We start from the raw sequence: 26,881 nt of genomic DNA, 5'->3' as shown, positions 1-26,881 counted from the left end.
ATTAGGGTTAATTACGTTCACCTCCTCCAATTGCTTAAGTACATCCGATTTTAGAGCCACAAAGTTGAATCTTTCCCATCACAAGCCCTCCCTCTTTCTCTCTTCTTTCACTTTGCCCTAATTTCTTCAAAACTTTGCAGCAATTTTTCATCATCATCAGACAGGTACTAAAAATATTCACTTTTTTTGCTCAATTGCCCCAAAGATTTTGTTTTTAATAAAATTGTACATTGTCCACCTTATGAATTTTCTTGAATTCTGTTTCGACAGGTACGAGGTTTTTGAAAAACCATGTGTTTTTTGTTTTCTCTTCTCCTTTACTAGTGTCTCTCTCTTGTTTTAGGCTTTTACGTGTTTTTACCTTCATGGGTGTTCTTTATTTATTGATTTTTTTTGTCTTTTGATTATGGTTTTGCTTTAAATTTTCATTATTTACTGATGTCTGTGGTAAAGATTTGATCTTTTTTTGTTGAATTGGGAATGTAGGTTGATTTTTATGGTCCGTTTGAACTTATTGTTTATTTGTTACTGTGTTTGCTTGCTCATAACTATTTTGATTTGATGCACTTTTGCCGATGGTCCTTAGAAATAGCTTCTCTGCCTTTACGAGGTAGGATAAGGTCTGCGTATGCGCTATCCTCCCCACACCTCACTTGTCGGATTACATTTGTTACGTTATTGTTGTTGTTGTTGTTCTTGTATTTGAACTTATTGTTTCTTCATTGTTGTATTTACTTGTTCATAATTATTTTGATTTGATACACTCGAGCATAGGGTGTTTCGGAAATAGCTTCTCTACCTTTATGAGGTAGGGGTAAGGCGTGCATGTGCGCTATCCTTCCTGTTGGATTACATTGGTTGCCTTGTTGTTGTATTTTAACTTATTGTTAAAGATGATTCTTATTGTTAAAACCTTTTGTTTTAACTGTGTTTTCTTGTTCTTGTCACTAGCTTTATAACTGTGGTAAAGATTTGAGCTTTTTTATTGAATTGAGGATGTAGGTTGATTTTTCATGGCCCATTTGATCTTATTGTTACAGTCTTAGATGATTCATACATTTATTTTAACTGTATTAGTCTTTTTCTTGTTGCTATCTTTATAACTGTGGTAAAGATTGAGCTTTTTTATTGAATTGAGTAATGGTCCGTTTGAACTTAATGTTGCAATCTTACGGATGATTCATACAGTCAATGCTATTTCTTTTGTTGTTTTAAATCTCTTGTTTTTTTTCTTCTTGTTGCTAGCTTTAAAAGTTTTCATTGTTTAATTATGCATGTAGTAAAGATTTGAGCTTTTTTTTAATTGAATTGGGAATGTAGGTTGAATTATACTGCTTATACTTCACTTTTTTTTTTTGTTGAGGTTACCCTCTTAGTTCTATATTCTCTCTTTCAAACTGCTTGAAAATGCTTATTTTAAGCCAAGGGTCTATTGGAAACAACCTCTATATCTCTACAAGGTAGGGGTAAGGTCTGCGTATACTCCATGCTCCCTAGACCCCACTTGTGGGATTACATTGGTATGTTGTTGTTGTTGAATTGAATTGGGAATGTAGGTTAATTTTCACGGTCCATTTAAAATTTTGTTAAAAATGATTCACATAGACAACACCAATTTTGTTTGTTGTAATTAAAGTCTTCCTTTTTTTTTTTTGCTTTCCCTCTTTTGCAGTTTTTGAATTGGTTGAGGATTTTATGTCCTTATGATGGCTTCCAAGAAGATAATTGCAATATGTCAATCTGGAGGAGAGTTTGTGACAAACAATGAGGATGGTTTTTTGACATATATAGGTGGAGAGGCTTATGCTTTGGACATCAATGACCAGACAATTTTGGCTGAATTTAAGAAAGAAGTAGCAGAGAACTTTCAGCGTGGCATTGAAGGAATGACTGTAAAATATTTTCTTCCTGGGAATAAGAAAACTCTCATTACTATTTCTAAAGATAAGGACCTCAAGCGTATGCTTAATTTTGTCAAGGATTCTGACCAAGTTGAGATCTTCATAATTTATGATGAAGCTGTTGTGAAAAATGTACCCAATGTCTCTGCTAGTAGGTACTTACTTTTCTTCAGTTTTAGTTTAGTTTGTTTGTTTTGTTGTTTCACTCACATGATAGTTTGTTTATTTTATTGTTTCTCTCACATGACATGGACAAACAGGTCTAAGTGAATTGCAACGTATGTTGAGAATTTATATAGTTGGCCGGCTCAACTTGGGATTTAGGTGTAATAGTTGTTGTACGCAGTGGCAGAGCCAGAAATTTTAACAAAGGGATATATAAAGAGCCCAACTTGCACACTGAGTTAATATTTAATTAACTATCAAGGGATACAGCAATTCACATATATACCAAGAAGTTTGTTTTTACCCTATTTTTATGGTGTAATTTTCTGACAGAGGGGGTTTGAACACACTTAGCTTGCACTTAGATGGCATGGGCCTTAATGATTGTTTGTATCTTAGCCTGACAAGTTTCTATTAGCTCTTTTGGTGGTGTTTCCTACACAATTTGCTCCAAGTGCTTTATCATACTGATTCTTCTAGATGTGAATGAGTTTGAAAGATATGCTATCTCTTATTGGATTCTTAAATGTTAATTACTTGCTTGCTATGCAGGTCAACAACTGCATCAGAGGCAGCTCTTACTCCTGCTACCCCTGTGGATATGATTCATTGTGATGATCTGCTTGGTGTTGATGCATCCATTGATACTACTCCCCTGTGTAAGTATCCTGGAAGCAATGATGAGAATAATGAGAAGCATCGCAGAGCAGCTACGCAATGGGAGAACACAATAACGGACGTGGGTCAAAGGTTCAGTAGTTTTGCTGAATTCCGTGAAGCTCTGCATAAATACTCAATTGCCCATGGATTCACTTATAGGTACAAGAAAAATGATAGTCGCAGGGTAACTGCTAAATGCAAGGTTGAAGGATGTTCTTGGTGCATATATGCATCAAGGTTGCCTACCACTCAGCTAATATGTATCAAGAAAATGAAAGCAAAGCATACATGTGACGGAGCTGCTGTTAAAGCTGCGTACCGGTCAACAAGGGGATGGATGGGAAGTATTATAAAGGAAAAGTTGAAGGTTGCTCCAAACTACAAGCCCAAGGATATAGCAAAAGATATTGAGCGTGAATATGGCATTCAGTTGAACTATTCTCAGGCAAGACGTGCAAAAGAGAAGGCACGAGAGCAGCTTCAGGGTTCATTCAAAGAGGCATACAGTCAGTTACCCTTATTCTGTGAGAAAATTAGAGAAACTAATCCTGGTAGTGTTGCTACAATTGCCACTAAGGAGGACTCAAGTTTCCATCGCTTGTTTATTGCATTTCATGCCTCAATATCTGGTTTCCAACAAGGTTGCCGGCCTCTTCTTTTCCTGGACAGCACTCTTCTCTATGCGAAGTATCAAGGAACTCTTTTGGCTGCCATAGGTATAGATGGGAATGATGGTGTTTTCCCAGTCGCCTTTGCAGTTGTAGATGAGGAGACCAATGACAACTGGCAGTGGTTTCTTTCAGAACTAAAATCTGCTGTTGCAACGTCCTGTCCAATAACTTTTGTTTCTGATTTCCAAAGAGGGATAAGAGAGTCTTTGCAAAATGTCTTTGGTGAAGAGTGCTACCACGGCTATTGTCTGCATTATCTTGCAGAGAAACTAAATAATGATTTAAAAGGGCAGTTTTCACATGAAGCCAGACGCCTTATGATCCAAGATTTATGTGCTGCTGCTTTTGCCCCAAAGCTTGAGTCATTTGAGCTCTGTGTTGAGAATATAAAAGCTATCTCACCTGAAGTTTACAATTGGGTCTCTAGAAGTGAGCCTGAACACTGGGCAAATGCCTTTTTTGGTGGGGCAAGGTATGGCCACTTGATGTCCAACTTTGGGAAGCTTTTCTATGATTGGGTAGCGGAGTTGAATGAGCTGCCAATAACTCAAATGGTCGATGGGTTACGAGGTAAAGTAATGGAATTGATTTATGCTAGGCGTGTTGAATCCAGTCAGTGGGTTACTACATTGACACCTTTGATGGAACAGAAACTTCAAATTGATGCATCAAAAGCGAGGTCACTTCACCCATTACCCTCACATGGCAGCACATTTGAAGTTCGTGGTGAATCTGTCGAAGTAGTTGATATTGATCAATGGGATTGTAGTTGCAAAGAGTGGCAGCTTAATGGATTGCCTTGTTGCCATACTATTGCTGTTTCTGAATACCTAGGAAGGAGCCCCTATGATCTTTGCTCCCGATACTTCTCAACTGAGAGTTACCATGCAACATATGCTGAATCAATTAACCCCATACCTCATCTGGAAAAACCAATTAAAGGTGAACCAGATATGGAGCATATGGTCATAGTTGTTACACCTCCACCAACAAAACGTCCACCTGGTCGACCAAAGATGAAAAAAGCAGACACTTTTGACATAGTCAAACGTCAGATGCAGTGCAGCAAGTGTAAGGGCCTAGGCCACAATAAGAAGACGTGCGGGTAGGTGCTCTCAACTCTTCTCTGGCCAATGAACTGAAAATCATGCTTCTTTCAGTTAGTTCAATATATTTGAAAGTATGACTTGTCTTACTTTCAGATCGTTCATATCCTCTCCTGTATTCACATATTTTGGCTTCATTTCACCCCCTTGATTTTCCCTTTTGGTGGGTCCTACAACACTCTCATTTCCTCCGAAATAGTTATTAGATAGCTCTGGACTCTGAAAGTGTTACCTATCATACTATAGAAACACCCGAGAGCATAGATAATTTAATACATTCTCATAAGTGAACAGCACTTCTGTAATAAACATATAGCCATCTCTCATACTGACATAAAACCGTTCTTCTTTTCCTTTGGAAAGACTTTTGTTGGTGGGCGAGTAGGTTGTTATTGTCTTATCTTGGGATTTAGTAGGGTGGAACTTTTTCTTTGTTAGCCTTACAGATAATTTTTTCATTAGCTTATTAGCTGGAAAAGGTGGCCTAAAGGGTTGTGGCAACCTCTATCCAGGGGTGGATCTAGAGGCCAGCTTACGTGTTCGCGTGAACCCAGTAGCTTCTATAAAATTTTGACTGTCAACCGAATTATTATTGTAGTATTAACTTCAGGCTGCTTTAGGAACCCATATAACCTTAAATCCTGGATCTGACTTTGCCTCAATCTACCAGTTAAATATTCATACATTGAGCTAGAGTTCTTTTAATCAATGCATTTGAAGATCTAATCAATTCTTGTTTCTGCCTGGCGATTACATTAATTATTATTCACAAAATGAGAGGATCGTTAAATATCTGAATCACCGCCAAATCCTGGAACTTCCATATGGTGAAACTGTTCCCTTAGTAGCTCTGATAACACCACCCTGTCTTAAAAAAAAAAAGGGCAGCCCGGTGCACTAAGCTCCCTCTTTACACGGGTCCAGGGAAGGACCGTATCACAAGGACCTATTTTACGCAGCCTTACCCTACATTTCTGCAAAAGGGTGTTTCCTCAGCTCGAACCCGTGACAAGGCAACAACTTTACTTATAATGCCAAGACTCCCCTTCAACTCCATCCTGTCTTGATTTGTTATTACACTGAAAATTAAAAATTCCGCTATGCCACTTCACAGCAACTCTTTAAGTCTTGAGGGTTGCAATTCACTGGTAAGTCACTATGAGACATCAAATTTTCTACTGCATTTTTCTTAAGTTAGATGAAGAACTGCAGCATCCCATAACTGACTTTTTTTGTTTGTTTGTGAAGCATGAATAACTTTTTCTTTTGTCAAAAGAACGATAACGCCTTAGTCCCAAACAAGTTGTGGTTCACTTATACGAATCCTCACTGCTTCATTTAAGCTCAATTATATGTCAAATTTTTTTCTCTTGATATCTGTTCTATATTTGTTTACGCTATCTATTACTGAATTATACTCTTTTGTCATGTGTGGAACAGGAAGGTGAATAATATTGATGAACAAGACCCTCTACTTCTCAATGGCTTGATAACAGTAGAACTTGAAGAGACTGCAGTATCCATGGAATAGGAATCTTCCCTTCCAATGTAGTTAACAACTCATATATTTAGATACATTTCATAGATACAGCATATCATTTAGCACAAGAGTTGATAGAAAGTGCTGACCTTTTTTGTTAGTCAGACTTTTTTTTTGTTTATAAAGTTGTGCTTTGTTAATTTAATCATAGTTTTGGTCCTATCCCCCCCCCCCCCCCCCCGCCCGGTCGTTCCTTTCGACTTCCAAGTGTTTGCTTAATAGTAATGAAGTAGCAAGACGATTGAATGAAGCTGTTATAAGCAGTAGGTTGAATACCTTGTTCATTGTTGATTTCTCAGATGGTCACTTATTATTTTAGAAAATCGCTTTTCTTTGTTGAGGAAAATTGGATTCGACAAGAAAAGTGACTTTATAAGATGATAACAAATTAGTTGAGTGATCATATAACTATTAGTAGCGACCTGTGAAGTTTAAGCCCTCTTTCAGATAATAGATTGTTAGAAGTATTTTTAAAGTAATAAAATTAAGGTGGAAGTGGAGTAGTTAGTAGAAAAATGTCTTTCAAATTTGAAATGACATAAAATTATCTTAGAACTATCGAGTGCAATTTCTAGGCAAATTAGAAAAGATTCTTCATATAATATTTTTGACTAATCATATATGAAAAAACTAAAAAATATCTCATGAAAAATGTTCTTCTTCGTACCAAATACACTCCTAATGTTTAAGTTTGATGAAGTCGTGCTCGTTTTGGATTTGGCCGTGCCCTTTTAGGTTGGTCAGGCTAATGTGAAGCCAACGTCAATGTAGAATTCAAACCTCACTTGTAACATTATACTGAATATGTTGATGTTGTTGTTATCAATACAGTAACACTACCAAATTCTTGATTTGTTTCTTGGTGGGCAATATAATGATTGTTGAAGAAGAAGATTGTTAGCATGAGAATCAATGAATTGTCCATTCAGTATTTATTTTAATAAAATAAAACCATCAATTCAAAGCTCAACAACCATTTTTATCATTTCCTCTTTCTTTCTCCAAAAGTGAGTTGTATTTTTCCTTGAAGACAAAATCCATAGGTTTGCTTCAATTTTTCTTTGCTCTCTTTAAATGAAGTACATAATAATTGCTTTCTTTTGGTGAAAGAAAAGACTTAAATTGGAAATTTTGTTTATCAAAAGTCTTGATAGTAATAATTAATCTCCATGTCCACCTAAATTTCCCCTTTTTTCCTTGTAAAATAGGGCATAATGGTAACCAGCTATGTCTCTCATGAGCTTATTATCTTAGGTCGAAACAACTTGATCGAACCACTTTCTTTATGTCCTCATGTTCCTCCACGTGGCAATGGCAGGATCCCTGTGGGAGATTTTCTTGTAAAATAGGACATAATTGTTATGCTTGGATTGGAAGGTTTCTTAACCACACGAATAGTTCAATGTGCTCAATTACTCTTGATTATGATATTTGAATTATTCAAGTCTGTTCGAATCGAGGTTTGAAATCAAACTCCTCTCCTGAAAATAGATGGGTCAATTCGGGTGGAATTCAATATAGATTAACTTATCGATTCACTCATAATATTCAAACAGACTCCAAAAATTATTTAAATTGTAGGAATATGAGAATCTCATGGATACAAATGAGAGTATGGACGTGTGTGTGAAGATACAATCAATAAATGTATATTACGACATTTATAAAGTGTATATTACAATACTTATATATGTATTCAAATAAAGGAGCTAGCTTGTTGTAAAAAAATATTTTTTTATGATCGTACGTAGACCATTGTACCTTGTAGAAGTGGAAGAAGTAGATGTGACCCACCCTATATATTATTATTCTGTTAATTAATTTTTTAAATTAAACTATAGTATAAAAATTAATTAAGAGAAGGCTTGAGATGAAGGGAATATTAGGGGGTCCAGAAAAAGAGGAATAGTCCCAAAGGAGATTAAACTTCCAATGATGGCTAAATAAAGGTCTTGGAAAAGATTTTAAAATTGACAGAGATATGATGAAATTGACTAATTTATGTTCCCTTTCTAATTACCTACTTAATTACATTATTAAACATCAATATTAATAGTACATAAAAAGATTACTGTTAGAAGCAGTAAGGCAAGTATCATGAGGACCACATTTTAGTGAAAGAACTTGTGGTAGAGACATTCCATCCATGAGTTATTAACTTAAAGAGGTTAACTTAATTCTTCTATATGTTATAAACAATGTAAAAGAATTTTTACGCTGTCAGATTGCTTAAAGATAACTAACTATATGTAAAAACGTTCCTATAGTTACAATAGGTTAAAATATATAAATGACTTGTGTAAACCATTTTTACACTATTAGACCTTGACTTAAACCAACCATAGGTTATAAATCCAAATATGTCTTTTCTCACTAATTACTTTCTTAATCACTTGGTAGAACCCATGCCCCCCCTCCACCCCACCCCCCCTAAACTCCTTGCCCCCCCTTAAAGCTAAGAATAATCATTCTCCCATTTATTTAATTTCTTCTAATAAGTGTCTTTTTTCAAATGATTTGCATATTACTTTCAAATTCAGCTTCCTATTAAGCAAATATATTTCACATCAAATATGGTGAATGATTTGCATCACGCCAACAGATCCTCTCCTTTTCATAATCATCATTATGCTTGCCTTAATATTATTTAATTTAAAATTAATTAAATAATATAATTCTTTGTGTATTTCAACATGCAAAACATGTCAATCCATGTATATGAAATAGTAAATTATTAAAATACATTCTAATTGAATCCTTGATTGCCGTCAGTTTAACTATCAAAGATTAAGAAAGTTTAAGATCCTTAATAATTACATTACTAATTAAAAATTATTGTTTAATGACATTCGTGAAGCTGTAAAGTGATTAATTAATGAGGGGAACTTTTGATTAATTGTGTAGTTTGTGATGGTCTACTAAGGATCTTATAGTGTTTATTCTTTTGGTTACACTAAAACAAGATAGAAATTGATTTGAAAGAATCTTGTCTAAATTTAGTACAATGTATACAATCAAGAAATGGCAGTAAAAGGACACAATAAGCGTGATCTTGAATTTTTAGCCTTGGTTAATAATTATTTTTAAAAAAGAGTAATTCTTAAATATCATTCATCAAACGTAAATTCTATCGGTAATCTGAAAATAAGTTAATTTTGTCTATAATACAGATGTTGCGAATATTTCAAGAGGTTACGTATATATAATAAGTTAATGTATTGCTTATTCTATTGACTTGTGAACAATTACGTTAACCCAAGCAATTTTTGTTTATGAGGCAAATTTTGTGGATAATTGAGCAGATTTACTATAGTAAAATGTAATGAACTTCTACTTATAACCAAAACTAATTTATATCCATAACTTATGTCCGACAGGCAACAAGAGTCATTTAAAAAAGATAAGATTGTTAAATGGCCGGGGTTAAAAATTCAAGATGAAAATTGTTCTTGCAAGTTACGTCTGTAACAATTCAAAATTCTATTGTTATATGATATATGATGGGATGAATATGATTTCTCAACCCTTAATAATAAAAGGTCTTACGTCTGACAACTTTTGAGATTGAAAAAATGCAGATAAAAAATGCTTCTCTCTTAATAATTAGCTCTATATGATACATAAATCTAAATTAATCGAACGATGAGTTTCGTATACAAATAATTGTTTTCAATTCCAAGAGTAGTAGGTACAAAATAGGTTAATAAAATGTAAAAATTGGAAAGCCGAAATAATAGACAAATTAAAGTTGCTTTCCCTTTTCTTGATTGAAACCCAAGGATGCAACTAAAGTTATCCAGTTTTAATTATTAAGTTGGCAAATTCCCATCACATATATTATTTTATTTTTTCAAAGAAAAGCACAAACTTTTGTTTTATTTTTATAATGAAAGTTGCCAAGTTAACTCACCTTACAATTGAACACTAAAATAATCATAACATACATTCTGCCTAGCCATGAATAGTAGCTAGTCGAGACTGGTTCGAACATTGAGAATGAAGAATTTTTTGATATAAAGTATTTTACCTTGTTATAATATTGTTAAAATAGATTGATATTCAATAATAATAAAAAAAAATTCACTATTGACTCATACTGATATAAAAGAATCTTGAATTGTTCTAGAGATGTTTAGGCTTCACATATAGAGTTTAAGTTATTTCAACGTTTCCGATATTTGCATCAAAGCTCAATTAAATTTAGATTCGTATATAACAGTAATGACGGAGCCAGAAATTTCACGAAGGGTAGTCCCAGAGCTAAAGTGAGTCTGCTCTTCTTAAAAAGTGAAAAAAAAGAAGCTATTATTAATGAGATTCAAACACACGAACACTTTAAGTTTGTGTGTCTTTGCTCTTGACCTGAAACCACTAATAGGCTACATTATATTGTTGTGTCAAGGGTGTCCAAAATATATTATTTGACCACTTTGTTTATCATTTTACTTATATATACGGTATAACTTTCCGACGAATTGTGTTGGGTTCTGAAGGGGTGATTATGGCGTCATGCGGAATCTTACAATTTGCAAATCATATAGTTGATAAATCAGATAACAAAAACTTATACTAAAAATCAAAATATGATTATATCAAAACTAATATAAAGAAAAACATTGAAACTTTAGAGAGAATAAATCTCCCCATAAACAAGACTCTTAAACGACTATATTGTGGATGTTATTGTTTTTGTGTTAGAAGAAACAAACCTATATTTATAGAGTCCTAAAACCTTTTCTTAGTAGAAAAAAAGTCCTAAAAGGAGAGAATAAACCAAATATGAAAGAATATTATATTTTCCTTTCAAGAAAAGTAAAAACATTTATGGTAATGTTTTGTCTTTTCTTTAAGGAAAAATAAATCTTAAATTATGGTAAGAAAATCAGGACAAAACCCTAACAAATTGGACACCCTGACATAAGGGTCCATTTTTAGAATTTTTTTTTGCATAAATTTTAGGAATAGCATAGTTTTAATATGAAATTACAATCTATCCCTATTTAGTTTGTAATTACATTAATCCCTGAAAAAGTAAAACAAATCGGATACATAATATGTAGCTCGGATACATTAAAAAATAAACCGAATACATAATATGTAGCTCGGATACATTATAAAAATAATTTAGAATTAGGAGAGAAATAAGGGATTTTAGAGGTTTTTAGAAATAGAAGGGAATATTAAAAAATAAGGGAAACATAAGACGTGTATTTCAGTAATTTTTTATCCCATTCTTAAGGGCTCAGACTTGAGAGCTCTAACTATGGATAGAGAGATCTTAATCATCTCATCACAACTTATACACAGTACAAAGGAGAATTATTGCTAAACCATTTTCGTATTTAAAAACATGTGTGATGGCGGCTAAATTAAATAATAGTCCGACATAATTGATTAACAGAAAATGAACGTATGATAAATAAATTAATAAAAAAGAAGAACAGTGTTAAGAGTCTAATCAAGAAATTAACGTACTAGTAAATTTGAAACAAATAAAATCAAATGAGGTCAATCATGCTAAATTATTTTTTTCTTCCAAAATCATAGTTTGTAAAGCAAGCAAAGTGATGATTTAATTGTGTTTTGATTTGATTTACAAGATTCTCAATAATATAATCATGTTTGAATTAAAATTACGTCCTCTTATACACTCAAAACTAGAAATGTGATAATGTATACTTTGAAAAGTTTTAATTCATTCTATGTTGTAAAACTTTAAAAGAAAGAAAAGAAGAAAAAAAAAAAAGAAAGCTCACTATCTATGATCACTTTTTTTTTGTTGAAGCAAAAGGCAATCGATTGAGACGTAGAGGGTACATAGACCTTATCTATCTTGAGAGTCTTTTTTTTTTAAATCTCGAGAGTCTTATTTTGAAAAACGACACCATTTTGCATATAAAATATATTTTATTTTATTTTTATTTTACTTTCACCTTATTGGTAATTTTTTTTTATAATCATACAAAGGTTATGGCTAAAACCCCAAATATCTAAAGTTATTATTTCCTTTTATTCTCTAAATTATCAGTTATCACGCAAGTACAAGAAAATGTACAATTATCGCAATCCCCAAACTAGAATTATAATGATTTTGAACTTTCTATGAAGAATTATTAATTATTATTGTTTAATTTCTCACCCATTATTTGATAGCATAGTAAACGTGAGATTTAAAGTGTGCATTATATTGTAGAATCTACTTCTGAAGATGGAGCTGAGAGCTCCCAACATAATTCTTTTCGAGTTGAACTTAAATTCTCTCCCACCATTTTTTTCCTTCCCATATGATATCTATAAGTATAACATTCCATAAAAAGCGTAATTCATAATCTTAAAAATAAAACAGATTATACGCTACAAAAGGTAAGAATAACTTGATAGTATAAAAATTCTCTACATCGTCATTATCAATTTGAATATTACTTACACTCTAACTTAAAAGTACAAGTGATGTAGACTACTAAATTGTGCAAAATTTTCATTACCCCCCACCCACCCACACCCCTAGAGTGATCTCACAACTTACGTACGTGACTTGTGCTAGAAAAAAAAAAAAAGACAAAAAAGATAGGTAAAGGGTACTCGACCGAACAAGACGGCATGGTTGAATTAATAATATTTACTATTGGAGTTTGTTACAAAATACACAATTTGTCTACGTAGAATTAACAAGATATAATAATTAATTCACTGACTTTTTGATACACAATGACATAGACATAGAATAGAAAGTTGATATCTATCAACCGTTGGTTCTGGTGTAGTGGTATGTGGACTACTGATCCATTCTTAATCACATGTATCGGTTCGAGTTATGGCTATGAAAAAAATCTTGTAGGAAGGGTCATCCTCATAATATGTATTTAATCGGAGCTATATTGTGGACATTAGACACTAAGTGAAAAACAAAAAAGAATAGAAAGTTGATATATCAACCTGAGTTCTGGTGCAGTGGTATGAGACGACTATTTCATTCTTAATCAGATGTCTCAATTCGAATTTTGTGTATGAAGAAAATCTTGTTCAGAATGCTATATAATCGAATCTTCAATGCGGGCACGAAAGGAATAGAAAGTTGATGGAACGTCATTTTAGGGTTAGATGGAAACTAGTACTCTACAAGATGGGGCCAAAGTGAATAGTAAGTAATGTCGGCACTCTTTGAAAGATCATCATTTCCGTTGGAGTATTTATAGCAAATGAAATTCCAACCCACACTAATTAATCACTTTGCCTTTGTTTCTTTTTACTAATTAATTATTATAATCATACAAAGAAAGAACAAGAAGGGATCATACATGGGGCATCATTCATGTTGTAATCAACAAAAGGTAAAGAGAGGTCTTTGGTCACCAGAAGAAGATGAAAAGCTCATCAGATATATTACTTCTCATGGCTATGGATGTTGGAGTGAAGTTCCTGAAAAAGCTGGTCACTCTTTTAACTCTATACTCTTCTTTTACACATTCAATAATATCAGTTCAGTAGCGGAGACATAATTTCACTTAAGACGTTTATGTTCTGTTATATATACATAAAAATGAAAATTTTGATTTTGTATAGGTAGTGTGTGACGATTTTCAACGAATGAAGCTAAGAAGAACCATATATATCCACCCTTCTATCTTTGTTGCGCATGAAAGAATATTAGTAGGGCACGTATATAAAGAGCAGAATTCATTGACTCTAAATTCTGAACTTGTTACTATATAATGTACAATATTCATAAGACATAATTAAACTTGTGTTATTGATATTCATTAACATTGGGGAAAAAAAAATCACATTATTATTTTATATTATAGAAGTGACAGTTAGGTATAGCAGTCAGAACACCGTCGACATGTCTGCTAAGGAGAATTACAGTTAAGTTTGAGGGTAGTTTGGTTATTTAGGTGGTATTTCATAGAGATGGTGATTGTACTTGATGCTATTAAAGTTGAACGTGCATATCATTTGGACAAAAAGACCATTATTAAATATTTTATTTCCACTTTGTGCAGCATGATATTTCTAGAACATCTTTTGCCCATGACTTTTCAGTTTATTTCATGATTTGTTCTCATACATTTTTGTAAATCCATCCAACTTTGTGCCTAGTGTGGGGCCTATAGCTCTTCTTAACAATTTCTTCCATTTAATCATTCTCTATTAATACTTGCGTTACATTTAGGAATGCACTTTCCATTAGTTATCTAAATTATTCTTATGAAGCGCCTATTAAAATTTTTAAAGTTTTTATCGGCATTAGTTAATTGTTATTAAATTTAATGTCACTATAGACTGTAATGACATTTATAAAGAATATTAATTGCCACTAAAAATACATATTTGACTAAAAATAGGTTATTTTTGTTAATTAATTATCGTTAAAGATCATTTCTATTATAATGAGAGTTTTAGGAGACCCGCACCAATTTATTTTAGTGTCATACAAACATGTATCAATACCTACTTAAAATTTTCAATGTTAATAATATTTGTGTGTATTCATTTTACACATAATGGGATAATTTATTATACACATAATTTATTTTATAAAAATTTAAAATTATTTCATTAACAATAATTAAAGATGTGTTCTACTTCTTTGCTTAATAGTCTGGTTCTAGATTAGGCTACCATGTTTCATTATGTTTTTTTCTTTAAATTTTTACGTTTTATTACTTTATAAATAAATAGAAAATTATGAGAAAAGTATTATAAGTCATAATTAATTAATAGTTTAAAATATTTGAAAACATATATAAAAAATTGTTAACTCTCAAGATTTCATCTATACCACATAAATTGGGATAAAAGTATTATAAGTCATGATACTTAATTTTGAAAACATATATATAAAAAAAATGTTAACTCTCAAAATCCATCTATACCACATAAATTGAGATTAAGTATTATAAGTCATAATAATTAATGGCTTAAACTATTTGAAAACATATATATAAAAAATTGTTAACTCTCAAAATTCCATCTATACCACATAAATTGGGATAAAAGAAAAAATATATATTATGTAAAATACATAAAAATATACTATAAATCACAATAATTAACAAGTTATATATAAAAAAGAACTTATTAAAAAGCTGGCTAGCTTTTGAAATTTTATTTGTATCACATAAATCAGGACGAATGAAGTGATATGTATTTTATATGAAAGATACATTAAAAAAAGTATTATAAATCACAATATTGGGACAAAAGTATTTTAAAATTGGTTGACTCTCAAATTCATCTATGTCACTTAAATTGGGACAAAAAAAATAACATATATCATATGAAAATTGCGTAAAACATATTATATATGATAATAATTAACAACTTAAAATATTTAAAAGCATACTAAAAATTGGTTGACTTCAAATTTCATAATCCGAAACTTCATAATTCTCATTCCACTTCATTGACCTCTTATAAGTCATCCTTACATACATTGTTATTGTTGTTATGTTTACATATTGATATCGACCCTTTTAATTTGAGATTGAGACATAATTAATTAATCGACTAATGGGTTGTTTTGGGTCCTATAGGGCTTCAAAGATGTGGAAAAAGTTGTCGTTTGAGATGGATCAATTATTTGAGGCCTGATATTAGAAGAGGAAGATTTACCCCAGAAGAAGAAAAATTGATTATAAGTCTCCATGGAGCTGTAGGCAACAGGTTAATTAATTTCAATTTCTTACTAATAAAAATGTCTTATTTTCATTTCATTTTAAATCTTTTATTTTTCTTTCAAATTTTAGTATTCTATATAGCTAGTTAAACTTTCTTTTAGCTTCACATATAATGTACATTGTGTTTGGATAGGTTAACGTATAGAGCTCTGTGCCGATTGTAGTATTAGTATATTCACGTAGTTTTTGACTTTTGGTATCTAATATCAATCATTGTATTTAGGTGATCATATCTTGTTATTACAGCTTCTTGTCTATATTTTTTTTTGCATTGCTTTCCTATTAGCTGTCATGCATGTGTTTTTTTTTAATTAGCGTTTTGATTTGCTTGAATTGAGGGTTTTTCAGAAATAGTCTCTCTACCTCAGAAGGATAGTGATAAAGCCTACGTACACCTATTTCTCGAGACCTCAGTTTGTGAAATTTCAGTGAATTTATTGTTGTTATTGCAAGTACTAGTGGTGTGAAGTACGTAGTGAAACTTAAGTATTTATAATTCACTTATTCCTCCTTCCTATTTCTAAATTATGTTTCACTTTGAAAGCAAGATTCTAATAATATATTGGTCTGCTTTTAAAATTATGTGCATATGATACACACAAAAAACGCACTGAAAATTTATTTCATTGTCAAAGCAGTTTCTAGAAAAGGACATTAAATTATTAAATTAAAAAGGCAACATCATATGTACTTTTCAGTTGATAATAATACTCAATTAATCAAATAGTTTCTCTTTCTTTTATTCTGTATTTTATTCTTAGTTCAATATATAATATTACTAGAGTTCACAACAAGTTACATGCTATTAAAAAAAAACATATTGGTGTACGGATCATATAAAATGAAACGAAGAGAGTAATGACTTACTTTGATATTGAAAATGGATTTATAACCTTATATACTTTAGCGTGTAAATAATTTTATTATATCGATGCATTATAAAATATTGTAGCACGTAAAGGACGCTAATTGCATTTTCTATGGACTTATAGCATGTGGTGATAAAAACTTACTTCACCCGTGACCTGATAGAATACATAACACATGTCGTCACATGCACTCTTATTGCTAAACTATAGTTAGTTAATACATATTCCAAATTTTAATTTTAACTTATTCATCATAAATTAAAGTACTATGATTTGATAGAGAAAAAGGTAATTTTTACCTTCTTATAGTTATCTTTACCAAACCTCTAGAAAATGAAGATTTTGTCATGTTTTACTCATTTTCTAACATTTCCTATGTAAAACAACATTGTAGGTGGGCACATATAGCAAGTCATTTGCCTGGAAGAACAGATAACGAGATAAAAAATTATTGGAATTCCTGGATAAAAAAGAAGCTAAAAAAACCTTCAAAGTCATCAACAAACACAACTTCTAGTACTGATCATCATCACCATCACCAGCAACATCAGAGATCTCCATTGACAAATTATAACACAATTACAAGCCAACAAGATATATTCTTCACACAAGACATTGGAACAAAATCTCAAATACTCCTCCAAGATTCTACCCTATTCAATTCACCAAACCAATTGTTCTTTTTTGATGGTGGTTCACTTGACTCAATGACAAATGTTATTATTAATGATGCCACAAATCGAAATGCTACTAATAACACCTCGTTATTTCAAGAAACATCGATATTGAACTCAGAGTTCTGCTGGCAAGTTGATCAACAACAAGTACAGACGTCTTCATACGCAATAGGGATGGATTCAAATTATTTGCCCCCATTGATAGAGAGTATGGTACCACCAATGGAAATACCTAGTAGTAATAATAACAATAATATAATGTTGGAAGGACAAGAAAATAATAATGAATGGAATAGTCAAGTGGACACTCAACAATGTTGTCCAAGTTATCTATTTTGGGATCAAGAAAATGGATCAATTGGTGGTGATCATGAGATTATAGATCCAACTACATCAAACAATATGGGACAAATTTTACCTTCTTTTCCTTCTACTTTATGAGATGATTGAAGATTGAATTTTTTTATTTTTTTTATTTTGAATTATTTCGGGAGTTTTTTTTTTATTAATTGAGTTGTGAAATAGATTAGAGAGTGAAATGAAAGCATGTTAATTAATTAAAAGTGTTTCTTTGGACATATTTTCAAAACTAAAAGAGAGGGAAATAACATTGAGTTTTTTTTATCTATGAGAAATGTTTCACTTATTCTTTAATTCACCTATTAGTAGTCGAGTTTAAGTCATATATATTTACAGTCGGATATTAGTGTAATTTTTTTTTACATTTTATCTATTGTAATAGACAATTTGATTTAGTGTCAACATCATAATTTTATATTTTAAGGAGGCTTACATGTAAATCTTTTATATGACTTGATAGTGAAAAAATATAATTTAAACCAAGAAAAAATATAAGTCACTCAAGCAATTTCACAGGACAGTACAGCGTCATCGAATTTTCTTATATAAATATGTATATTTAGATAAAAGCAAAATGAAAGTATATTTTATGTATAAATATTGAAAATGATACCGCTTGTTATTATAGTGATTTATTCTATCTTATTCACTTCTTTTAACATTGATATTGCTAATAAAAAAAAATCCTAACCTATATAATATGAGGAGGTTTATGAAATTATCTCGAAAACATAAGTAAAAATAGGGAAATTTTTCAAAATGTCAATATTTTAGCATTTAATGGGATCTCTTATCAACATTTTCAATATTTATTAAAAATGTCAATATTTTAGATTGTTATTCTTCTGATTTATGTATTTTTTTTATTTGTTTGAGTTAAAAGAATACAATTATTTAATAACAGAAAGGAGAAAATCATGGGAGAATTTTTTTTAAAAAGGAACATATCACTTAAAATTCTCATCAGTTACAATTTCAAAACTAATTGATTGTATTCATTCCAATATGATGATATGTGTATTTGTATTCATTATGATTTTTATGTTTGAATTTGTATAATGGCATTTGTATTTCTTTATTAGTTTGTATTCATTCTAATAGGTATACCAAATGAATTTGTAGTTATTTAGAATGATATTTGTATCCACAAATAAAAATAAAAATAAAATATTTGTATCCATACATACTTATGTAATCTGTGTTCATTTAGAAAGGATACAACATTGATTTTGTTTATTTTTCAAAAACATATATTCTTTCTTAAAATTTCAACAAATTTGTATTCTAATCATCAAAACATACAAATTTACAATCTTAGTAACAATCAAAAGTTGTATTTCAAAAAATATTGTATTTCATGACCAAAAAAATGTATTTCTTACAAATGTTGAGTAAAAAAAAATAATTAACAAACAAAAAATAATATAAATACAATTCTGTTGTAAATACAGTTTTGCAACATTGACTCTCTCTTTCTTCTTCTTCTGCTATGTTCGTTTTTTTTCGATTTTGTTTTCACCAAATCCAAATTCGAATTCGTATTTACTTGTCCATTAGTAATCCTATAAGAAAATTTTGAAATTATTAAATATGAATTTATAAAAAATCAAACAATATATGTTGTATGAATGCTAATGTAGATTACTACAATCTACTGAATCTCAAATATGTAAACAAACTCACAAAAAAATCAAAAAGAGGACAGAAAAGTAGAAATACATAAAATTCGAAATACAAAAATATTTGGTGAATATGAAAACAAAATCAGAAGAAAACTCACAAAATATTTGGTGACTTCGAAATTACCTCTATCAATTGAGAGATTTCTTGAATTAATTGATAGATTTCTTGAACAAATTAGGAGAAAAGGGAAGAGTTAATTTTTCTTGAACAATGAATGAAAGAAAAATTGGGAAAACGCTGAAGAGAGAGAGAATATTCACTTGAGTTAAAACCTAGAAAGAAGGGTAATGGATAATAAAAGTATTTCTTTTTCTTTTTTACTGGTAAGTGGTGTAGAAATTGATCCAATGTAGGACTGTTTTGAGAAATAAAAGGAAAGGAAGATAGTTATATTAGAATACAAATCATTTTCTAAAATATTGACATTTTGACATTTTTAATAATTATTTTAAAGTGTAGATGTTTTTACTAATTATGTTAGGGATTGTGACTAGTTTGCTAATTTTCCCAAAATACAACGCATCCTATATGAATAAAATAGGTCCAGTTTGATTTGGACCAACTCTCAGGCTGGTCCATTTTAATGTTTTTTTTCTTTTGGGCCTTGAGTAATAATAGTTTGGGCCATTTTGTAGTTATCCCTTTATTATTCCAAAAAAATAGTTTCTTTTTGGGAGTAAAGTAGTAGTAAATAATTTTTAAAAATATAGTTTTATTATCTTTTTTTTCCCTTGCAATTTATAGACCTTTAGACTATCATAGGCAGATAAAAGAAATATCCGAATTTGTGTTAAAGAAATTTCACTTTAAAAATAAATCGCTTTCTACCAAATATAATTTTATTCCAAGACTTAACTTCGAGACTTCTGAATTCTAACCAAGTCTCAAAGAAACTTATTGCCCTACCATAACTTTTGCTGATAGTTCCTTCTATCATTTTAGTTCACTTTTCATTTGTTGGTTGCTTACAAAAACATTACCCATAGGCTATATTGCAATTAGCTAGAGGTAGCAAGCATCACTACCGTGGATAAAGTTGTTTCTTTCTTGATCAGAAGACTGAGGTATGAGTCCTGAATATGAAAAAACTATTGATAGGAAATGCTTTTTTCAAATGAGGCCGAATCCGGATTAGTTTAGCCTCAATGCTATGACAAAACACATAATGGAAAATAAAAAAAAATAAAAATACAGATAACAAGCTTTTTTCATTTCTCATTACGTATTTGATATTTGTATTGAAATCCAATTAAATCCGAACTTGTGTCAAGAAATCTCCTAATGAGATAAAACACTTTCAAAAACTATGATTCGATATTTAAAATTTAAATTCAAAACCTCTTATTAAGGACGATGATTCTAGTTCTACACTTGAAGACAATCATCAAGACTGACTCCTTGAGAGAAACTCAGCAGTTGGTGGAAATATGTACAAGTTGGTCTTTGGAATAGAACTTCCAACAAGTTGACCTAAGAATTAATCTTCATTCAATTTCATTTTCAACTACTTTATCTAATTTAATAAAAAAAATTAGAAAATTTTATAATTTCTATGTTATATATCCACGCGTATTAGGTTTTGGATGTTGAAAGTTTTGGTATTTTTTTAGTACTATATTTCTTTTTTAATATTCATCAAGAAAGAAGAACAAAAAAAAAAACAGATGACTTCGAACAAATTTAATAGAGGACTTAAAACATTTTTTTTTCCAATGGAGTTTATAGAAAATCTTGACTATTGACCGGGATGTGAAGATTTAAGACTCATTTGACAGGAGGGATAAGAAATACTAATAACTTTGAGATAAAATGTAATCTTACGTTTAGTTAGGGTTATTAGACTATTCATTAATATGAAAATTATTTATCCCACTATCTATATATATATACTATAATGAATCCTATGGAATATCCAAATCATGTGATAATTTTTTCTATCTCATCCTCATCGTAATAAATACATCACTCTTAATAAAAAAAAGAGAATACTCGCAACTAAATCCTTTATTATGATTTATGTACATTTTAGCATTAACTATTTTTATTTTAAAGGATGACATTTGAAATTTGTAATCTAGAATTGATTTGCATGTGTCTATTATCTATTCAGTATATATACATTCGACTAACTCTCCCTAACATAGTTAAGATATGAAATTCGTGAAATTTTTGACATCACCTTTAAAAATAATTTCTCTAATATTGTTATTTTCGCATTTCCCAGTATAGTGAAGACTGAAGTTTAGTCCACTCTACTAACTTCACGCATTTATCAAATTCTCAATGCCGTGTCCAATGGTATAAATTCAGAAAAATATATTTAAACCACCATAAATCGCCGACGAGCCTCCGTCAAACGCCGCTAGAACCCGGCGACTTCCTCTACCGGCTGCTTTGCACCACCAGAATTAACTGCCGCGACGCCGTCGTCATGGCTAATCAAACCGGCGGAGCTTCAAGTACCGGCAGTCGTGATATTAGAGGAGTTCTCATACACGGTGGTCAGTACGTCCGTTACAATGTTTACGGCAGCTTATTTGAAGTTTCCAGCAAATACGTTCCTCCAATTCGTCCAATCGGACGCGGCGCTTACGGCCTTGTATGGTAGGTTTCCGGTGAAGTTTTGTTTACCTATTAGTGTTGTTTTCGATATGCTATTTATGTGAATTGAATGGTAAATTATGTGAAAAAAGAGCAGAAATCGCTTCCTACTGATTAATTTTGCTCATATTAGTAAATTTTTGGGGCTTTATATGATGGAGTAATTGCTTGTTATGTTCTGCTATTGGTTAGTGCTGCTGTAAATTCTGAGACGCGTGAGGAAGTTGCGATTAAGAAAATAGGAAATGCATTTGATAACAGAATTGATGCGAAGAGGACATTGAGAGAAATTAAGCTACTTCGGCACTTGGACCACGAAAACGTAAGTGTATTGTGCTCCTATATGGTGATGAGTATGTGAATGAATTTGATTGATTGCTTCATTGGTGGTAATTTCAATGTTTTGTTAAATATTCAGATTGTCGCAATCAAAGACCTGATCAGGCCACCAAAGAAAGAAGCTTTTAATGATGTGTACATAGTTTCTGAATTAATGGATACAGATCTTCATCAGATTATTCGATCTGAACAGCCTTTGACAAATGATCACTGCCAGGTTTCTGTTCTTTCTCGACAATTCTGTTATTAGATATTTATGATTTGTGTAAAATGTCTACTTTTATTTTCTATTTTGATTCTACAAATGGTTGACATGAAGTTATGGTTGATTTATCGGAAAGTTGTGTTGTAGGATTTAGAAACAAACTCCCACATATATTACTTGAGCTAGTCTTGCTTCTGTTGTAACACCATTTCCTAGTTAATCAATTTGGATGAGATCAGCGAAATCATGGAGAGAAAATCTTATGTTATTATGTGTTTATTGTTCTGTTTAGGGAAATTTATCAAAGTAAAGGGTGAGCAGCTATGTACTATTTTTTTTATTTGATAATTGTGGTGTCCGAGCTAGCTTGCGCGCACCTCGTCTAATTCCACAGTATACCTGCCACCTCCCACCAACAACAGGTACCAGATAACTCTATCCACCAATGCTAGGAATAATGGGAAGAGATCACCTAGTGTTTGTCTCTGTTGGGATTTGAAACCTAAGACCTCATGGTTCTCACTCGTCGTCAGTCTAACAATCTCTTCCGTTCTCCTGACTATGTTATCAATCCTGCTGGGGTGCCAGACTTGCATGCCAAGCTAGACTATTGTTTTTTTTTTCCTCTTAATAACATGGAGGAAATCCTAGAAGTTGGTCCAGCTTTCACTGGAAACATTCTAATATACTGCTTTTCTTTCCTAGATTTATTCTGGCACGCTGTTGCTACCTTATCTGGATTCTAATAGTTGGATAACATTTGACTTAATTTTGCAGTACTTCATGTATCAGCTATTACGTGGACTGAAATATGTACACTCAGCAAATGTCTTACATCGTGATCTTAAGCCAAGCAATTTGTTCCTAAATGCAAATTGCGACCTCAAGATTGGAGACTTTGGGTTGGCAAGGACAACTTCTGAGACAGATTTCATGACTGAGTACGTTGTTACTCGCTGGTATCGAGCACCTGAATTGCTCCTTAACTGTTCAGAATACACTGGAGCAATTGATGTTTGGTCTGTTGGTTGTATTCTTGGTGAAATAATGACAAGAGAACCTTTGTTTCCTGGAAAAGATTATGTGCAGCAGCTGAGACTCATTACTGAGGTAAAAGTCATGTCAATTCTTTCTTTGGTTTGCAATACATTTCCAACATTCTTTAGCTAGAACCTGTTTGTAAAAAATCATTTGGAAGCTTTAAAAAGTTGATCTGCTGACATTCTACCTGCATGTCTTGAAGTGGAAATGTTAAAAGTTAGTATTAGAAAATTGAGACCTGAAAAAACCTCCTCTTTTCTTTCACTTATCCCCTCCTTTTAAAATTGAATCATTGCTCCCCTCTGAAGTTGGGAGTTGAGAGTGATTTCCAGTGTCATAGCCAGTGCTATGCTGTAACTCCATGCAGACAATGCTTTCAAATGTTCATTGAGTAAGTAAGTGATATTTAGTGTCATAGCCATTGCTATGCTGTAACTCCATGCAGACACTGCTTTCAAATGTTCATTGAATAAGTAAATCATTTTATACTTTCACAACGGGTTCAAGAAAAGGTCTGACTAAAAACAGCCTTTCAGTATAGACAGGACTTGTATTTTCTGCTTCTGAAGCAGTTTGATCAGCTTATCGTTCCCAGCTTCAACTGTGTTTCTTCTGTCGTGAAGCTACTAGGTTCACCTGATGATGCCAGCCTTCAATTTCTGAGAAGTGATAATGCCCGAAGATATGTCCGACAGCTTCCTCAATATCCTAAGCAACAATTTTCTGCAAGATTTCCCAGCATGTCTCCTTTGGCTGTCGATTTGCTTGAAAAGATGCTTGTCTTTGACCCAACCCGTCGGATTACAGGTAAAGCACCAAAAAATCTGACCTCAACCTCTGTATGATATGTTTTCCTTTATAGTTCATCGTATGTTTACCTCATGTGTGTTCGGCTTTCTTGCTCTATGTGCAGTTGATGAGGCTCTTTGTCACCCATTTTTGTCATCTCTTCATGACCTCAATGATGAGCCGATTTGTCCCAGGCCATTCAGTGTTGATTTCGACGAGCCCTCAATCACTGAAGAAAAGATCAAGGAACTGATTTGGAGGGAGTCCGTGAAGTTTTACCCGGACTTTGTTGAACAAAATATATGATGAATTGTCCTGGATTCTGTATCATATGTAGGACATATTTTTCTTCCTTAAGTACATTGTGTAAGTTATGTTTCGCCGGAGGAGAGAGCTGAATTAAACCAATATCTTGGTTTAGGAGATTAAGCTATTCCTCCTAGTGATATGAGATGTAAAACATGCTTATTTTCATATGTTAAATTGTTTAATGACTATTCAGTTTTACCACATTGTGGACTAGGAATGCTTGTAAAACACTGAAGTAGCTTTGTTACGGTTCAAGACGCATTTACCAACAATCTTTTTTCTTTACTTTCTTGAAATATTAGCTGCATAAATTCATGGCATTCACAATATATGTAACAGTTACAGATATTAGCATGTCTCGTCCACAGTGAACAGGGATCGCCAGTATATATTCATGGACTGTTCGGGGGTGTGAAGCAACAGAACAATTAAAGTGGGTATGATATCGTCTTCCATCTGAAGAAATTCTTATTACATTGATGTATTAGTTATATATTTTCTTCCTGCAGGAACACGTCTGAATTTCCATATCATCAATTGGTAAGCTCTCTGTTGGAAAATTACAGGGTGAAGCGTACTCCGTCCCTTGATCTGGCAACAAATCACAAGGCTGAGGTACCACACCACTTGAGATCCCGGAAATATCTGTACAATTCCAGAAAAGTTTCTTTGCTTTAGGCGCCATCTCTATCGTGACATTTGATATGCAGATTCCAGTAAATGGATCACCAGAAATTCCTGCAAGCTTGGCAGCAATGGTCACGTTCTCAGCAACCATATCACGGTAATTGATGTTTTCAATCACAGGTAACGCGTTGGGATCATAGTTGTTGTCTGGATGAGAACCATAATCTCCCGTCATCCAGAATACGTATTTCATTGTTTTCATTGTCACGCCTCTAACATATATATCCTTCACGTATCCGCCTCTTCCTACTGCAGTCTTGATTCGAACCGCTGATTCTGTATTGATTGCTACAATGTCCTCTGCTCTTACATCTTGAATTCCTCCTGACATCTCACTGCCTAATGCAATTGTTGCACTGGTTGGAGAAATGCAGGTGATTCGCCTTATAGCTAGCTGCTTTGTTGGCATCCCAAAGGCGACTCCATACTCGTCCCAACCACTCTTAACAGCAATACAATCGTCTCCGGAGACAATGTAACAGTCTTCTATTCTAGTATTTATGCAAGAATCTGCAAGTAAGACTCAGTTTAATAAAAATCAACTTCATGCTATTAGGTCGGCTATATGAATCTCGACTTCTTCATTTAAGCTTATTTCATAACATCATCGTACTTAAACACTAAAGGAAGATTACCAGGGTTAATGCCATCAGTATTTGGAGATCTGACTGGTGCAAGGATAGTGATGCCTTGGATGATAATGTTGCTGCATTTCACAAAGAAATTAAACTTTTATCCTCAGTAACTATTGAATTAGAAGTAAATAATATTGAACTTTGTGAAATCAAGATTAATTTGATTACCTGCAATATACAGGATGGACATTCCATGAAGGAGAATTAATCAAAGTTAGACTGGAGATCTGAATATTATCAGAGTACATGATTTCTATCAGGTAAGGCCTTGTAAATTTTAGTTCTCCATTGTGGAATTTGTCCCACCATAGCTGCCCTTGCCCATCAATGGTTCCATTTTCACCTGAGTGAATTTAGAGTATCAGCAACAAATATTCTAATTCTCGATGCGAATTCAGACATACGATTTTTTAACTAAAATGTAGCAGTGATATAAAATGAGACATCATAAGAGTACCTGTGATGACAACATCAGTAAGGTTGGATCCAAAAACAAGACTAATGAATCTGCCGCCGTCTGTATCCCTTCCTCGGCCGTAGGACGGCAACGGTGCAATCACCGGATAATCATTTTCATCCTAAAGAACAACAGGAAATCAGTGATAGAGCAGGATAAGGGTCGCCGAGTTGGTTCATATTTTCACGTGGTGTTTGGATCAACTTATGTATATCTCAATTATTTTCCTGTATATTTATTATCTTCTACTAACACTTAAGGGTAGCAGAGTTGGTTAAGCAGGGGTCTTCCAAATGGGGATCTTAGGTTCGAAAACCCCTGCATGCTTTCTCGGTCGAGCTAGCTTGTCGCACCAAGATTTGTGGGTTATTATACTGAAGTGAGAGGTTTACCTTGTATGCATCTGAAGGATAGCGATTGCAAATTCTTTTGTCATCGAAGAGATATCGAGTAAATTTTAAAGATTCTTGCACCTTCCCCAGATGCTACCAACATTACTCTAAAAG

General features: G+C 32.4%; 4 protein-coding genes across 4 annotated transcripts in view; 3 read left to right on the top strand and 1 right to left on the bottom strand.

Annotated features, from left to right (window-relative positions):
• Positions 1 to 30: 30 nt before the first annotated feature.
• Positions 31 to 6,193, top strand: LOC125841525 (uncharacterized). Its single transcript, XM_049520679.1, has 4 exons — positions 31 to 164; positions 1,673 to 2,056; positions 2,619 to 4,502; positions 5,944 to 6,193. The coding sequence occupies exons 2-4, from the start codon at positions 1,704 to 1,706 to the stop codon at positions 6,032 to 6,034; spliced, it is 2,328 nt and encodes a 775-aa protein (XP_049376636.1). The 5' UTR covers positions 31 to 164; positions 1,673 to 1,703; the 3' UTR covers positions 6,035 to 6,193.
• Positions 6,194 to 13,268: 7,075 nt separating this feature from the next.
• Positions 13,269 to 18,030, top strand: LOC125841860 (MYB-like transcription factor EOBI). Its single transcript, XM_049521043.1, has 3 exons — positions 13,269 to 13,474; positions 15,580 to 15,709; positions 16,987 to 18,030. The coding sequence occupies exons 1-3, from the start codon at positions 13,342 to 13,344 to the stop codon at positions 17,708 to 17,710; spliced, it is 987 nt and encodes a 328-aa protein (XP_049377000.1). The 5' UTR covers positions 13,269 to 13,341; the 3' UTR covers positions 17,711 to 18,030.
• A 3,519-nt stretch (positions 18,031 to 21,549) lies between these two features.
• Positions 21,550 to 24,797, top strand: LOC125878473 (mitogen-activated protein kinase homolog MMK2-like). The gene is made up of 6 exons (XM_049559733.1): positions 21,550 to 21,916; positions 22,106 to 22,235; positions 22,332 to 22,469; positions 23,235 to 23,567; positions 24,122 to 24,305; positions 24,412 to 24,797. The coding sequence occupies exons 1-6, from the start codon at positions 21,744 to 21,746 to the stop codon at positions 24,591 to 24,593; spliced, it is 1,140 nt and encodes a 379-aa protein (XP_049415690.1). The 5' UTR covers positions 21,550 to 21,743; the 3' UTR covers positions 24,594 to 24,797.
• A 132-nt stretch (positions 24,798 to 24,929) lies between these two features.
• The window catches only part of LOC125878472 (probable polygalacturonase), a 4,091-nt gene continuing 2,139 nt past the window's right edge, over positions 24,930 to 26,881 (bottom strand). Inside the window, exons 3-6 of the mRNA XM_049559732.1 lie at positions 26,376 to 26,496; positions 26,087 to 26,261; positions 25,919 to 25,989; positions 24,930 to 25,793 (exon numbers count right to left, since the gene is read on the bottom strand). Coding sequence (XP_049415689.1) covers positions 25,081 to 25,793; positions 25,919 to 25,989; positions 26,087 to 26,261; positions 26,376 to 26,496 — 1,080 coding nt within the window. The 3' untranslated portion in view covers positions 24,930 to 25,080. The remainder of the gene's footprint in view (positions 25,794 to 25,918; positions 25,990 to 26,086; positions 26,262 to 26,375; positions 26,497 to 26,881) is intronic.

Source organism: Solanum stenotomum, chromosome 10 (assembly GCF_019186545.1).
Source record: "Solanum stenotomum isolate F172 chromosome 10, ASM1918654v1, whole genome shotgun sequence".
Classification (NCBI taxonomy): Eukaryota; Viridiplantae; Streptophyta; class Magnoliopsida; order Solanales; family Solanaceae; genus Solanum; species Solanum stenotomum.
The sequence above is the reverse complement of the archived record's forward strand: the minus strand, read 5'-3'. Positions and strand labels throughout refer to the sequence as shown.